This window comes from Sander vitreus, chromosome 9 (genome assembly GCF_031162955.1).
Source record: "Sander vitreus isolate 19-12246 chromosome 9, sanVit1, whole genome shotgun sequence".
Lineage (NCBI taxonomy): Eukaryota > Metazoa > Chordata > Actinopteri > Perciformes > Percidae > Sander > Sander vitreus.
In genome coordinates, this window is record NC_135863.1 from 17,854,694 (window position 1) to 17,868,545 (window position 13,852).

At 40.3% G+C, this 13,852-nt stretch overlaps 1 protein-coding gene across 2 annotated transcripts in view; it reads left to right on the top strand.

Moving 5' to 3' along the window:
* Positions 1 to 13,852, top strand: part of agbl4 (AGBL carboxypeptidase 4) — a 310,470-nt gene that overhangs the window by 112,639 nt on the left and 183,979 nt on the right. For both annotated transcript variants that reach the window (XM_078258159.1, XM_078258158.1), the window contains exon 4: positions 9,484 to 9,578. In XM_078258159.1, coding sequence (XP_078114285.1) covers positions 9,484 to 9,578 — 95 coding nt within the window. The remainder of the gene's footprint in view (positions 1 to 9,483; positions 9,579 to 13,852) is intronic.

Genomic DNA, 13,852 nt, shown 5'->3' on the forward strand with positions numbered 1-13,852 from the left:
CATGTTTATATGAACATTGAAAAAATGTTTATACAAGCCTGCCTCTTAGAAATTAGTTCCATATACTACTAATTAGCAACAACAAATCTATTTGAAAGAAATATAATGCTGCCTAGATTGCATTTTCAATTAACACAGACAGGCATACATGTATTGGAGAAACATATTTGCTAAAGATTCACTGGCAATGCATTGCATTTGTTTTTCTTGCAAAATCTGCTCTTGCAGTACAGTATCGACTCATAGAAGGTAAAGCACAATTTAACTTTGTTACGGTTATTTTTAAGCAATCACAGCACTTGGTTACAGTTAGGCAAACATTGTGATCTTGTTTCCCTTACCTTTACCAAAGTGCTATTGCCTAAGCCTAACCACACATGGAATAATGCCAACTCCTGTCTGTCTATAAAGTCCTGCACACTATTCACCCTTGAAAAAACATTAGCCATTAACATAATCCCAGGCTGAAATTAAACAAAGTATAACAATGTATTTCTAGAACATAATATTGGTCTGTAACAAATGAAAGCAGGCCTAGTTCAGTATTTTTTTCCCAAAAGGATCGGTTTCAAGGCTGATCCAGGCATAGTTTAATGAATCAGTATTAAAAGATAATCAAATTCCAACCCTTCCTTTACTGCACACCACTGTGTTTTGTCCAATTTGTCTAGTGTTGTAAAGCTCCCCACCTTTACCACAGCTGTGCTCTCACGTGCAAGCAGAGTGTACGAATGTGAAAAATGATTTGGGACTCTTTAGTCCTGACGTCCAAGTTGTCAAAATACACAAAGTCGCTAAACTCTGATGCTAGCAAATGAGTTATCTATCCTCCTTCTTTCCTATTAGCAAAGTTAAGTGTACACAGCATTCAGGTAGCAGCTTTTCATTTTCATTCTCAGTCAGTGCTGACTCTGACTGTCGATTTCACAAATAATAAACCGTTGGCAGGTCAAAGCAGCTGTTGCTTATTAATGTTAAGGCCAAAATGAATTCCATTCTCTGGAGTAATGTTCTTCCACTTTTATTTATATCATATCGGTAATTTAAACGTAATAATTGAATCTGTACCTTCTTTGGATCAATTAGCTGACCCTGAAAAATAAGGTGTATCAGATTTAGTAGACCACAGCCATTATTTCTATGTGTCAGAACATTTAGGTAAATATAAGTATTGGATCAGACTCAGTATCGGCAGATTCCCAATACTAAAAACCAAAATAACTTAATCGGGACATCTCTGCCATTCCTTTTAATTATAGATTTCTAAGTGACACAATAAAAGAGTGAACATACTGTGTTATTTTCGGATAAATGGGATGTTCCATACTTATGTGTTCATGGCTGTGAAGGCAAGTGTGGGCAGGGTTGTAATACAAGGAATGCATGTTTAAAAAACATAGGGAGTTATTGCCAAGGAGCTTTCCAAACACCCTGTCAATTAATATACTAGACCTACTAGAGCCCCTATATATCTGACAATTTGTAGCGATCTGACCATGACATTCTAAACATATCGACTCAAAAAAAGGACACACTGCAGACAAAAACACACACAAGGATGCTTATTATCAAATCACAACATTAATGCATGATCTTATTATAGTGCCACCATTATTTCTGTAGCATGTGGCTTGGTAATTAAATGAAGGCAATACAAGATTTCTGTAGAGGTAAACTAATGTTTATCTCTGCACTTTTACAGCTAGTTTATTGTGTGAGCTGTTAAATATTCTTCCATAATACAAAAGGTTAATGTTTAACAATTTTGGTGTGTGTTTGTGTGCTTGTATGTGTCTGTGCATCTGTGGTTGTGTGTGACCTCCATCAGTGTCTGGATGGTTTTGGCCATTGCTGTCACTCAATGTGAGAGAAGCCCTAATTAAAGAAGTTCCAGTTGTACATCGCCTTACAATGGAAGGGAGAGATTGCCTTTCAACTCAGTGCCCAATACAGAAACTTCCTCCTCGTCTGGTTGAATAAAAGAGTCTGATACAAAAAGCCATGAATGCCTAAACCAAACAAAAGCTCTTTAAAAGACTGTCACCGTGCTATCTGATATCTCTTGGAACAGCACTGCTTTGAATAAATCTTTTTCAGTGAAAAAGGGAGAAGGAAATTAAAAGCTGACATTTTAAAAGGCTGCTGCTGGGACTTGTGGCCCCCAGGATCAATAGCTAGGTATCTCACAACTTCCCCCCGCATATTAGCTCACTTTTCCACAGGGCATCTCAGACTAAGTACAAACAAACCAAATCTACTGTAGGAATATTACTGTGTTGTTTTGTCAGTTTACCTTCAGGTGTGTGTGACTTGGAGCAGAGTGGGGTCAGTGTCTATCTCTGTGTTTGTGTACCTGTAATGTGTTTAAAGGGTCCCATTCTCCTCTTCCTTGTTATCAGCACCTTAAGTTGACATTGGTCATTGGGGACCTAAACATGTCAGCAACATCATCACACTGAAGAGAAAAAAGAAGGTGGGGAAGTGACAATGTTGGCATTTAGTTGTACTGGTTGACATTGTCAGTATGCGACTTTGTGAATGGTCAGGTTATGTATAGCAGACTTAGCTCAAAATCATGCGTGTACTCCTGTCTCCCTGACACACACACACACACACACACACACACACACACACACACACACACACACACGTGTGTCCCACCCTACACACATGAGACTGCGACCTCCATCCTGTCCCATAGGGCCTCAGGTTGTCCCTTCCCCTGTCATACTGTTCAGGTGTCCCCACCTATTGCTGGCCTGTGACCTTCCCCACTGTTACCAAGCTTTACAGGAGCTTAGCCACAGCTGAGCTGCCCTGCTTGAGCAGGCCTTCACCATTATGCCCCCCTGGGGAGTCCCCCCAAACCCTCTGAAAGGCTTCCTGCATTTTCAGTGAGTGCTAAAATAAATAACCGGTAGCATTTTATGTAAATTTGATTTCAACCCATATTATTTGTCCAGCTCATATGCAGCACAGCATTAACAGTGCACCCCTGTTGCTATAGTAGTCATTAAGCTAAACTACAGTTTATTACAACTTTGGGTTCTGTTTTCGTACCTCCAGCCAGTGTTAGAAATTAAGGGAGGCAAAGGTAAAAAATGCACTGATAATAGAATAATAGTACTACAGAATGTTTTTTTTATTTTCTCATGTTTGCATAAGGTGGTGATTAGTGTATGCATTTTAATCTGGGATCATTTTACTTTAAAAACAGCAACTTTATGCACTAACTACTGGTTTTAAAAGGGCCCCCAAACCTTTGCAAATGTCTTGATTTTTTACACAGTGGGGGAAAAGTTGCCAACAAGATGGCAATTTTTCCTGATTATCAAAATGTTGGAGGTAATTTTTTGGTAATATTTGGAGGTAACACTAAAAGTAAGCATACCCATAATGTAAACCGTGAGTGGCACAACAACGGCAAGTATGATGAGGCTGTGATGGATATTTACACTAGACAGTTTGGTTGTAACTTACCGCTTGCCTCCGTTTTGTCTTCCAAATAATTAGTTTGTTTACAACCTTTCTGCCATGTTTGTTACCTCGTTGGGTCTATTTAAAGTGATGTCACCATGGTCGGAGATTTCAGCAGTTAGGTGAGAACAATTATTTCTATTTTTTATTAAACATTTATTTAACCAGTTAAGCCCCATAATATTATCATAACCAATGACAACTAGTGTCTAGCTAAGGCTATTCCACTAGCTTAGATACCACAAAGGCATTAACTAAGTGACAGCTGCCTATGAGGATCGGAATCTACCAGTGACATTGCAGTTTCAAATGGCACCTGCCAGGAAGTGATATCTGTAAGTGGAACACAATGTCATGCTGTTCATGTAACTTGCAGAATGTTATGCCAGTACAGTTGAACAGCTGTGACATATACCAACACTGGCACAATTTACCACTGCAACATTTAAACATGTTGCTGCAATCAGGAAGGCTTAAACCACATTCTTGATATACTTTTAGTATGCCGTATATATTGCTTTTATTCCTTCTCCTCTCAAAAACATTTTTTTCTTACTCTTTAAAAAATGTATATCATTAATCATATTGATTGTTAAAAAATTATTTGTAGAATACTTGATCATGGATGTAGCTGCAGCCCTAGTCCAGGTGTTTATTATAACCCATACAGATCACTACATTAGTTCAACATGTGTTTGCAAACATGTCCTATTACTTAGACATTGCCCAGCTGAGGAGCAACACTACATACTTAGTCATCACTTCACCACTATAAGATTTGTACATCATTTCACATTAACCAATGGGCTGTACATTGCAAATCCTCTCACAGTTCAACATATAATGCCCATTGCATACAATATGAGAATCGGTATTGTTTGACAGTTTAATTTGATTATGACCTTCTTTTTTTTAAAGTGCAACAATTGTTCTGATGACCTGAAAGTTGATGCAAAATACATTATCTTGTGTGATACACTTGTTGCCATTTTATATGATATGAGATCTTAAGCAGAGAATTAGGAGACTAGCATTTTATTTTTTGTTTTACACATTAAAACTCTGTTGTGAAAACTGAGTCAAAGCCATCATAAATCACTGTAATGTGTGTCAAGTTCATGCTTTGTTTAACCATTCTGCCTTTATTAATTGTGTCTGTTTCATTCCCCATTATAGTAATTATGGGTACTGTACAGTATTTGTGTGTGTATGTGTGTGCGTGCACATGTGTTGGACTGTGTGTGTGTGTGTGTGTGTGTGTGTGTGTGTGTGTGTGTATTGTCCTCCTGGCGGTGTCAGGTAGTCCCCAGTATTGTGGGTAGTTGGCACACTGTGCGTCAGTGATCAGACTGATCAAAGACAACAAGAGAGGAACAGGCAGAGCTGCCAGCAGCTATCAGCCTGCCTGTCTCTGATGCCTGTCTCAGGGCTCACAGATCTGCTCTGCTTGCTTGTGTTATGCTGCACAGAACTCACACTGTGGCCAAGGTGATTCAGTGAACCACAGTTTGGTGATGAGAACAGGAAACCTCACCTGACACGTGATAGGACGATTTGTCTCAACTACATTGTTGTTTAGACCACTGGGCAGTGCAGTGTTGTGGGAATAATAATGTTTCCATGATGAACTGATTTTAAAGTTTAAAAAAAATCAAATTTTTGCTCTTACTTGAGTCTGGGGTTTCAGTTTCTGTTGCTTGCACAGAGAGCCATCAGCACAATGGAGTCTTGCCAAACGATGATAGGACAATCTCTCTAAGCTGTAGGCCACCTACAGTAACAACATATACATGCTGTTTCCATTATGATCTGCACTTACATCTTGATATTTATATCAATTGTGTGTAATAATGTAATTCTATAACAGGTAATTTCAGTTTTGGTTTCTATACAGTACCAGTACTTTAACAACACATGTTATAATAACAGCATTTCAGCATGAGTTGTTAACAATTCAGAAGTCACATACCTGTTAATCATGTTAACAGTAAAACAGTATAGAATAGTTTCCATTTTGAAGAAACACCTATTCCTGAATGTATAATAAATTCAAACTCTTCAAAGTTCCACTTGAATATATGTCAATAACTATAGTTAACAAACCTACAAGTGTTTAATTAGTGTAGTTTCAGAACTTAATGTTCCCAGTAACAGCTTTCACATTCTGGAGACATCATTATTATTTTTCGGATTATTCATACTAAAGTCTGCTCAACCATCACTATCAAAAGGACAAAGTGCTCATTCTCTCTGCAGAGGTCTTTGACTACACATTTAGAATGGCTTCTTTAATAATTTATCCAGGCTTCTTCCAGGAAGCGATGCTATCTGGCCACAGGCTGGATCGATGGAGATCAAAAGACAGTGTTTGGTCCTAAACACAATCCTATCTTTAAGGCAGCACCGGCAAGGCTATTTTTGTGCCAAACACTGTGGCTGGCTGGCTAATCTGTTTAAAGGTTAGAAAAGAGGTTGGGGTAAGAAATTAGACTGTCAACTAAAACATGCACAGCTCGCACTCACAGCACACATCTATGTGACTCTGTGTTTGTATGTGTTACTTTAGAAAAGGACTACTTTTAAGTCGTATTAGTAGTTTTTGGAATTGTTTGGGAACGTTTTCCTTGAGTCATTGGTTTTGATGAACTACCTCATTAAGTCCCACGTTAAAGTTATTTGCTGCTGCGAGAGAGTGAAAATCTTACTTATTGCACCATTAAAGTTCATTTGAGTTTTGCATGTTGCAACTCTGTCAGCGAAAGAAGTTTGAACTGTTTTCAAATCATTTTCAGAAATGTAATAGTTTGGATGCAATATTAAAGGACGCCTATTGTCATCCGTGTAGTGTGTGTGTGTGTGTGTTGTGACACCGCAGAGACACCTGTTCCAGTCTGTAATTCAGCAGTGATGGGGACGGCGGAGGGCTTTGACACGCTCCGTCGACATGACAGCTCAGACAGCATGGATGTTAATCTCTTCTAACTGCTCACAGCCTAATTAAATCTTCCAGGGCAGCACACATGTGCAGACACATGCACACAAACACACATGCACACACAAGTGTTCTAAATTGGTCCTGGTTGTGCGTAAGTTCTAACGATCTAGAGAATTTGCCCCACAGCAGTTTGTTTGATTCTAATTGTGTGTGTTTTCGCACGTGCGTGTGTGTGTGTGTGTGTGTGTGTGTGTGTGTGTGTGTGTGAGTGAGAGAGAGAGAGAGAGAATAAGAATCAAGTTTGTTGGTCAAGTAGGCTCGCAACCAAAAATAGTTTAAGTTATGTTTTCCGTAGTTCATTCATTATAATTTGACATATTATTCTCACTAAGAACAGACTATGTTGTAACCACATTTAAAGTTGTATTTTGGAGTGCATTTAATCTGGATAAAAAAAAAAAAGTGTGAATCAAAATCAAAGAGGCAAAACTTAACATACATGAAAGGGTTTGGGTGATGTTGAAGCTCCTGTCAACCAAAGCCACAAAAATGGATGTTTGTGGCTTTGCATTTGTGATAAGAGGTGGTCTTAGCAGATGGAAACGCAAGTACAATTTCATGCAAAAACGAATATCAAAATTGCACTGGTCCTCTTGAAACTGTGTAATCACAACTTCAGCCGCATAAGCACTATACAACCATATGAACACTCGCATACACATTTCTGAATGTTTACTTTGTCAGTACTTCAGTGACTTTTGGGGACATATTATGAAAATCAGTGTTTCACAGCCCAAATCTATGCATACTGTAAGGCCATGATTCTTCAAGCGAACCCAACTGCAGAATTGTTGTTTGAGTGGCAGATGAAGCAGAGGATGTTTTACCAATCAACAATTCTAATAACTTCTGTATAGAAAGCTGAGAAGAAGCTCCTGCTGGAAAAAGAGACACTGAATGAACCTGTTACCACACTAGATAACAGATGCTACTCTAAAGGAATAATACAACAGTCTTGTATCTTGAAAGTGGTTCATACATCTTCCCATGCAGGTCTGGTGCTTTTTAGTAAATTGTCCAGGGTTTTCCTACCTCTCATCTGTCTATCTATCTCAAAGTTCCTCTTGTCTTTTAGGTTAAAGACTGGCTTTGTGATCTGATGTTGAGTCACAGGACGAACAGATTTTCTTTTAATCTGTTTGGCTTCAATAAAATTAGAAAAGCACAGAGGGAGACTGAGACTTCTACATGCCGCGTGCCTGCCCCCGACCTACCAGCCCACTTGTCTGTGTCCTCCATATCTGTCCGCTAAGCCAGTAGAGCCCAGTTTATTTTCTATACCTCTCAGTAACTTAGTAACGTAATTATCTTCTGTCTCTTTGTGTTTGTCCCTGCTGTATGTCTCTACAAGCTGCAGCACCTTTTTCCTCTGCTTTATTGTCTCCCACCCTTGTACTGTGTATCATTCTGCCTGCAATTCAGCCTTCTTTTTCTTCGCTGGGCCGGTGTCTCTGTCATCTGTCCAGCCTCAGCTCCCTCTGAGTTAAACAGGCCGAACAAATAGATTACAAACAGTGGGTAGAGTGAAGCTAAGGAGGAAGACAATCTGAATTTGTTGTGGATAAAGAATGAAGGAGGAGGCTTTGCAGTCAAAGAAAACCAGTGGAGTCAGAGTAAGGCTGTATTTGCCTGAGGGGAAAAGGCTGAAAAGTAGCTCTCGCAACAGATGTGCGGGGCAGTAAAGTGTAATTGAAATGCCAGCAGCAATGGTCTTATCTCCCTGCTACAGGAGCCTGCTGCCAGTCTCAACATCAGTTAGATGTCATTTTACCTAAGTCTGAATCAGCTTGCCACAATCCGCAATCCCCATTCCTCTGATGCTAGGCAGGAGAAAAAGGGAGAAATGGATGAGGGGGAGGGGAAGGAGAAAGAAAAGGAGGGAGAGGTGGGTGGGGAGTCTGTAATAGGATTTCAGTAGCACCCAGTTAACTTCCACCACCTGGACTTAGTTGGTAATTTGATATGCCCCATCAATAGGATTCATTTACCTCACCGCAGTATTACCATTGCCATTCATTTGACTTTTTAAAAAGTGTATTTATCCATTTCTCTCTCCACATTTCCCTACTCCTCCTGATCCTAATCATGCATGCTGGAGGTGGGAGTGAGGGAGGGCTGTTCCACAATATTTGAGCTCAAGAAAGTCCTTGGTCCAGAGGAGGTGGAAAGCCAGACACCATGGCAGTCCTCTGCGCTGCAGGCAAAGCTTAATGTTTTGGGCCAGGCAGCATCCCTCTGGGGAGAACTGTAATGTCCTCCCAGATTAGAGGCTGGCACTCCTCGGAGCTGCTGCTTTTTATCGGGAATTTTGTAACTGCAACATGGGATCATCTGCAGGACATTAAAGCCACCTTATCTCCTCAATGTAATGTTAATGTGTGGTGATTTTGTGTTTTGTCAGTGTAATCCATGGTGGTAGTGGCAACTTTTACCTCTCTCTAAGCTTCTTCTGCAGTTTGTTGGTTTATATTTTAAAGCCACTCATATGTCACACAGGAATGAAATTATCATAAAGAATGAGTCAATTTACGGCTTTCTAATCATGTGTACGCTGCATAAGCCTTTCTGTGTTTTGCCACTGTCGGTTTCAGTCTCAGGTTATGCTTTTTTATTGCTTCAAAAGTTTTTTTTCACATTTTACTGGATTCTAACTAATATGACCAAATATTAAAGGTGCCCTGTTTTCAAAGTAACATTCAATGTTACTCACATTTAGGCATTCTGTGTAGCCTTGAGGCCTGACAAACTTATTTCATGCATTTTCTTCCTCATTAAGTATTAGCCAAGCAGAATTGTTGGAAATTTTAAAACGTTTACATACGTTTGCTAGCTCACAGCCTTCTTTCTCCATTGGCTTTGTTGACGCATTTCTGCATTTCTTTACACCTTACAAACAAAAATGCTCATATAAATGTTGCTCCAAAGTACTACTAGTGTAAAAAAACTCCACTGGGTTTTCATTTTTTGGCGGTTTTAATGGTGTGGCTTCTATGTTTTTCACTGTCTTTCAGAGAGTCATTTTCAATGTGGTCAACTTCTCCAAGACCAAGAGCCTGTACAGAGATGGCATGTCTCCCGTAGTCAAGTCTACCAGCAGGCCAAAATGGTAAGTGTGCAATAACAACATTAGCACCAATTCCAGAGGAATGCTTTGCACTTTAATGCAATTTCATTTTTAAAATAAAACAGACTATTTAAAGTCTTTCTACAACTTTTCTTCTCTGCCCAAAAGTACACACACACACACACACACACACACACACACACACACACACACACACACACACACACACACACACACACACACACACACCCTAAAGACTGATACTTTAGATTTCCAGAGTGGATGCGTCTGAGCGCATTAGCATGTGATCCATTGGTTGCCAGTATGACGGCTGTCTGATGTAATAATGCTTGACTGATGGATGCAGAGATGTGTGTGTGTGTGTGTGTGTGTGTGTGTGTGTGTGTGTGTGTGTGTGTGTGAATAAATAGGTGTGGCAGGAGGGAACAGGGCTGGTGCAGTGAGGTTGGGCGCAGCGTCTGCCAAGCAGACTGGTAAATCCAGTGGGGCGAGGAATGGGAACAGGGTAGCATGATGAAGTGTTGCCGTCCAAGAGGAGCCCTGACATCTGTCATCAGTTGATGGAGGGCATCCACAGAAAAGCCAGGCATCTGCCACCCTGAGCCGTCTGCTAGCCTAGCGCTCGCACCGACCATACCGTAGCATGCCGGTCACAGGCTAATGGGAATAGACAATGGGCACGACACCGTAGACAGGAAAGATGAACTGCTGTCGCCGATACAGCACAGTACAACATGATGTAGCTCAGCTCGTCTGCCTCGCCCTCTCCGTTTTGACTCCACGTGGTGTAGTTGCAACTTTGCAATTAGAATTTATCTTGTGCTTGTGGAGAAATGGCATTTTCATGGTGCCAGCCACTACTATTGTTCCATCCTGCCAACCATATTTTGGTTGGCAAGTGCTCGCTTTAAAATTGGTGTAATTACACTCAGTTAAGTTACTGTGTAGAAAGTCTCGCATTGCCAGACCTATCTCCACAGTGCTGTGGAGTAAGCTCTGACTACACCACAGATACATTCTAGGATTGGATTTCTTTAAACCAATCACAATCGTCTTGGGCGGCGCTAAGCTCTGGACACAGAAATGGTGGCTTTGCAAAATAGTCTCGGGAAGGAACTTGTTTTGGAACATTTGAACCCCGCAAAAGAAAACGCCACATAACATATTAAATAAAGTTAACTATTCACACAATACAGTTACATAAGCTATTTAAATTAACTGGATACATGGTTAAACCTTATTTGCTCTTACCAGTTTATCGCCATGTGTACTTCAACCACAGCAATCCAGCCAATTGGTCCAAAAACATCAGTTAGATAGTAAATGCCGTAAATATATTCTTTGTAAGTCTTTACAAGCATTTAGCGAAAGAACCAAGCAGGTCTGCCTTATTGCATGATCCAAATTTTCTTCAAAAGTTGCTATTTTCAGTGTGTGGCTTGCTAGCTCGACGTTTGTTGTCGTTTTCCCAATCAAAGGGATTTTAAGATCGGCAACACACACAGAGAGGAAGAGTGGAAGGTGAGGTACAAAGCCTGGCAGATGTCAGGCTTTATCCTGGAAATGTACTTCCATTGATCCAGATTAGTGTGTAGTCTATGCTATAAAACATAGTTATATTCCTGTTTCTTGTGCCAGGTAATTATTGTTCCACTTTCTGAATTGACTTGACTACTCATTTGACATAATCTTGAATGTCTGAGGTGTTAATCTGAGCAGCAGCTTTGTTGGGTCATTTAGGTCCCAAAGCTTTTCTTAATACGCTAATAATGCAACCCTGGCCATGTTTATGTTTCAATAAGCTCTCATAAATAGGTATTTAAGTGACAGGCACAGCAGGAGGTAATGTTGCTGAGGCCCAACTCCAATTACCTCCCCAGGCTAATACTGTTTTAACCGCTACTCTCAGCACTCTGCCATCTAAAAGGCATCATGTGTCATGCACTTCTAGAGCCATTTTCAACTGTCTGGGTCTTCGAAGACCACAGCTGACATTGTTTGTGTCCCCACAAAGTGGTCAAGATGCTTTTAACACAACCTCCTCTATTTGACTTTCCATGAGCACAACACAGCACAGACAGCTCTTAAAGTAGCAATCTTCTTTTTGACAGTTACAGATATGGAATAAATAAAAAGGCAGAGCGTGGAGAGCTTCGCCTGTCTGATCCAAACTCACACAGGACAGGATAAAGAAGCTATTGAGAGAGGGAGAGATAGAAAACGGGAGAGTTGCAGAGAAACAGACAGAGAGAGGGTGGAGGAAGAAAAAACACAAAGTACAAGAAAGAGAGATTACTGAGACAGGTAGACAGGGAGGAGAGAATGAGAGGGGGTGAGCGGGAAAAGATTGCTCCCCCACCACCCACCAGACCACGTCTGTATTTATCAAAAGAATTGTCAGTATTAGCCCAGGAGTTGAAGCCTTTATCTCCCCATGCAGGTGCCTTATGTCCTGGGGCCCCAGCATCGTTTGGTGCTGGAGGCTGCAGGGTTTGGCTGGCTTCGGCTTAGCTGGGTGTCTCAGTGAGAGACAACTGGCAGATTACAGTCCTGCAGGACGTTCACTGCTACAGGTGGAAGGATCTATCCTCTATTCCTTCCTCCATCCCTTTTTCTTTCCATCCCTCAGTCTATTACTTTCAGCCAGGAGACATCAGAGCTGACAGAGGCACAGCTTTACTGTATCATCTGGCATTTAAACACAGTTACAGGTTACATGTTTGATAAATAATGAATGATGGATAAACTAATTAAAAAGGACTACATGGCTTTTGAAATGTGTGACAGATTAAAAAAAGTTTATCAAACACCAGCAGAATGAATGTTATCCTGTGCCATGCACTGGACAGTATGTGGAGCTACATATTGTATTGTTTTTTTATGTGTGTATTGTGAACGTCATAAAAGGAAAGCATAATAACAATATATATGTTTCTGGACTTTAACAGCCTCATATAGCTATATCTGTGTAGTTGAGAAGCTGCTCAATAAAAGAAAACCTGTTTCATCTTGCAAACGTTAGTTGCATGAGTCATTACTCACCGTGAATTACAAAAAATATTAAATGTTTGAAATTAAATTGGCCCTCAAGATTGGTTTTTGCCTTATAAAGTTCAAAGTGAAAAAATTCCAAGAAATTGAGAAAAGGACTGAGACTGTTTTTGAGACAGAGAAAAAAAAGTAAAGCATATTTTCTTGTCGAAGACAACAGCCCCCTTGGTTACAAGAGGTGCCAACCGCTCTCCCTGCAGCCTGCTGGTTGTTAGACTGCTAGAGCAAAGAATTGCCCAGTATCCTTATTTTCCGAGATAAGCTAATTAGAAAGTCAGAGAGCGTGGTGTAATGCAGCTGTTGGAGGCCGGAATGCCAGGGGTGGAGTGGAGAGGAGGGGGGATGGTAATAGCCAGGATGGCTGCATGAGACTGACTGCATCAACCAACAGATGCTTCATAGGAGTTGGAGGAGAAGGCACAGAATGACACCAGAAGATGTTTTTCAATACCATTAGGGTGACAAATAACAAATATTTTCATTATCAATTAACATGAATGTAATTATCTAAATTAGTCTGTTGTTCAGTCTATGAATAATAGTGAACAAAATAACCATCACAAGTTCCCAGAGCCCGACATGACATCTTTAAATGTCGTGCTTTGTCCGACCAACAGTCCGAAACCCAAAGATGTTCAGATTGCAGAGTTACATTAAATAGAGAAAAGCAGCTAAATGCTCACCTTAATGAACCTGAAACCAGAGATAATTTGGTGATTTTGCTTAAAAAAAAAGACTTTTTTAGATACATTTTGTATTGCTTTTTATATTTCAAACATACAGAACAGAGAAACACAATTGAACAAGAACAAAAACCTTCTCCCATCCCCCACCCTCTGCGGTCTCGAGGAAAACAAAACAAACAAATAAACGGAAACCACACCTTGCCTAGTCACTCTCCTCTAGTTCTTGTGGTGCTGATGTCATTAAGTCTGATGTTTGTGCTGCTGTGTTTTTCCATAGGTTGATAGTTGATGATTTAGCTTTGTTAATCCTTGCTGTAGAGAGCTCAAGCATAACTATGTCCAGAAAATACGCCAACCACTGTTTTATACAAAGCAAGTGAGGGGATAGCCAGCTTTGAGCTATCATTTTCTTGGTTGCAGTTGAGCCGGCTAGCCAAATTTTCCTCTGTCTCCCAAGCGACTGAAATAATTCTTAAAATATTTGCCCATTAAGTTTCTGTTGATCAACTAATCAATTTATCGATTGTTTCGTAACAACAAACCTTCCAATCTGTGCAA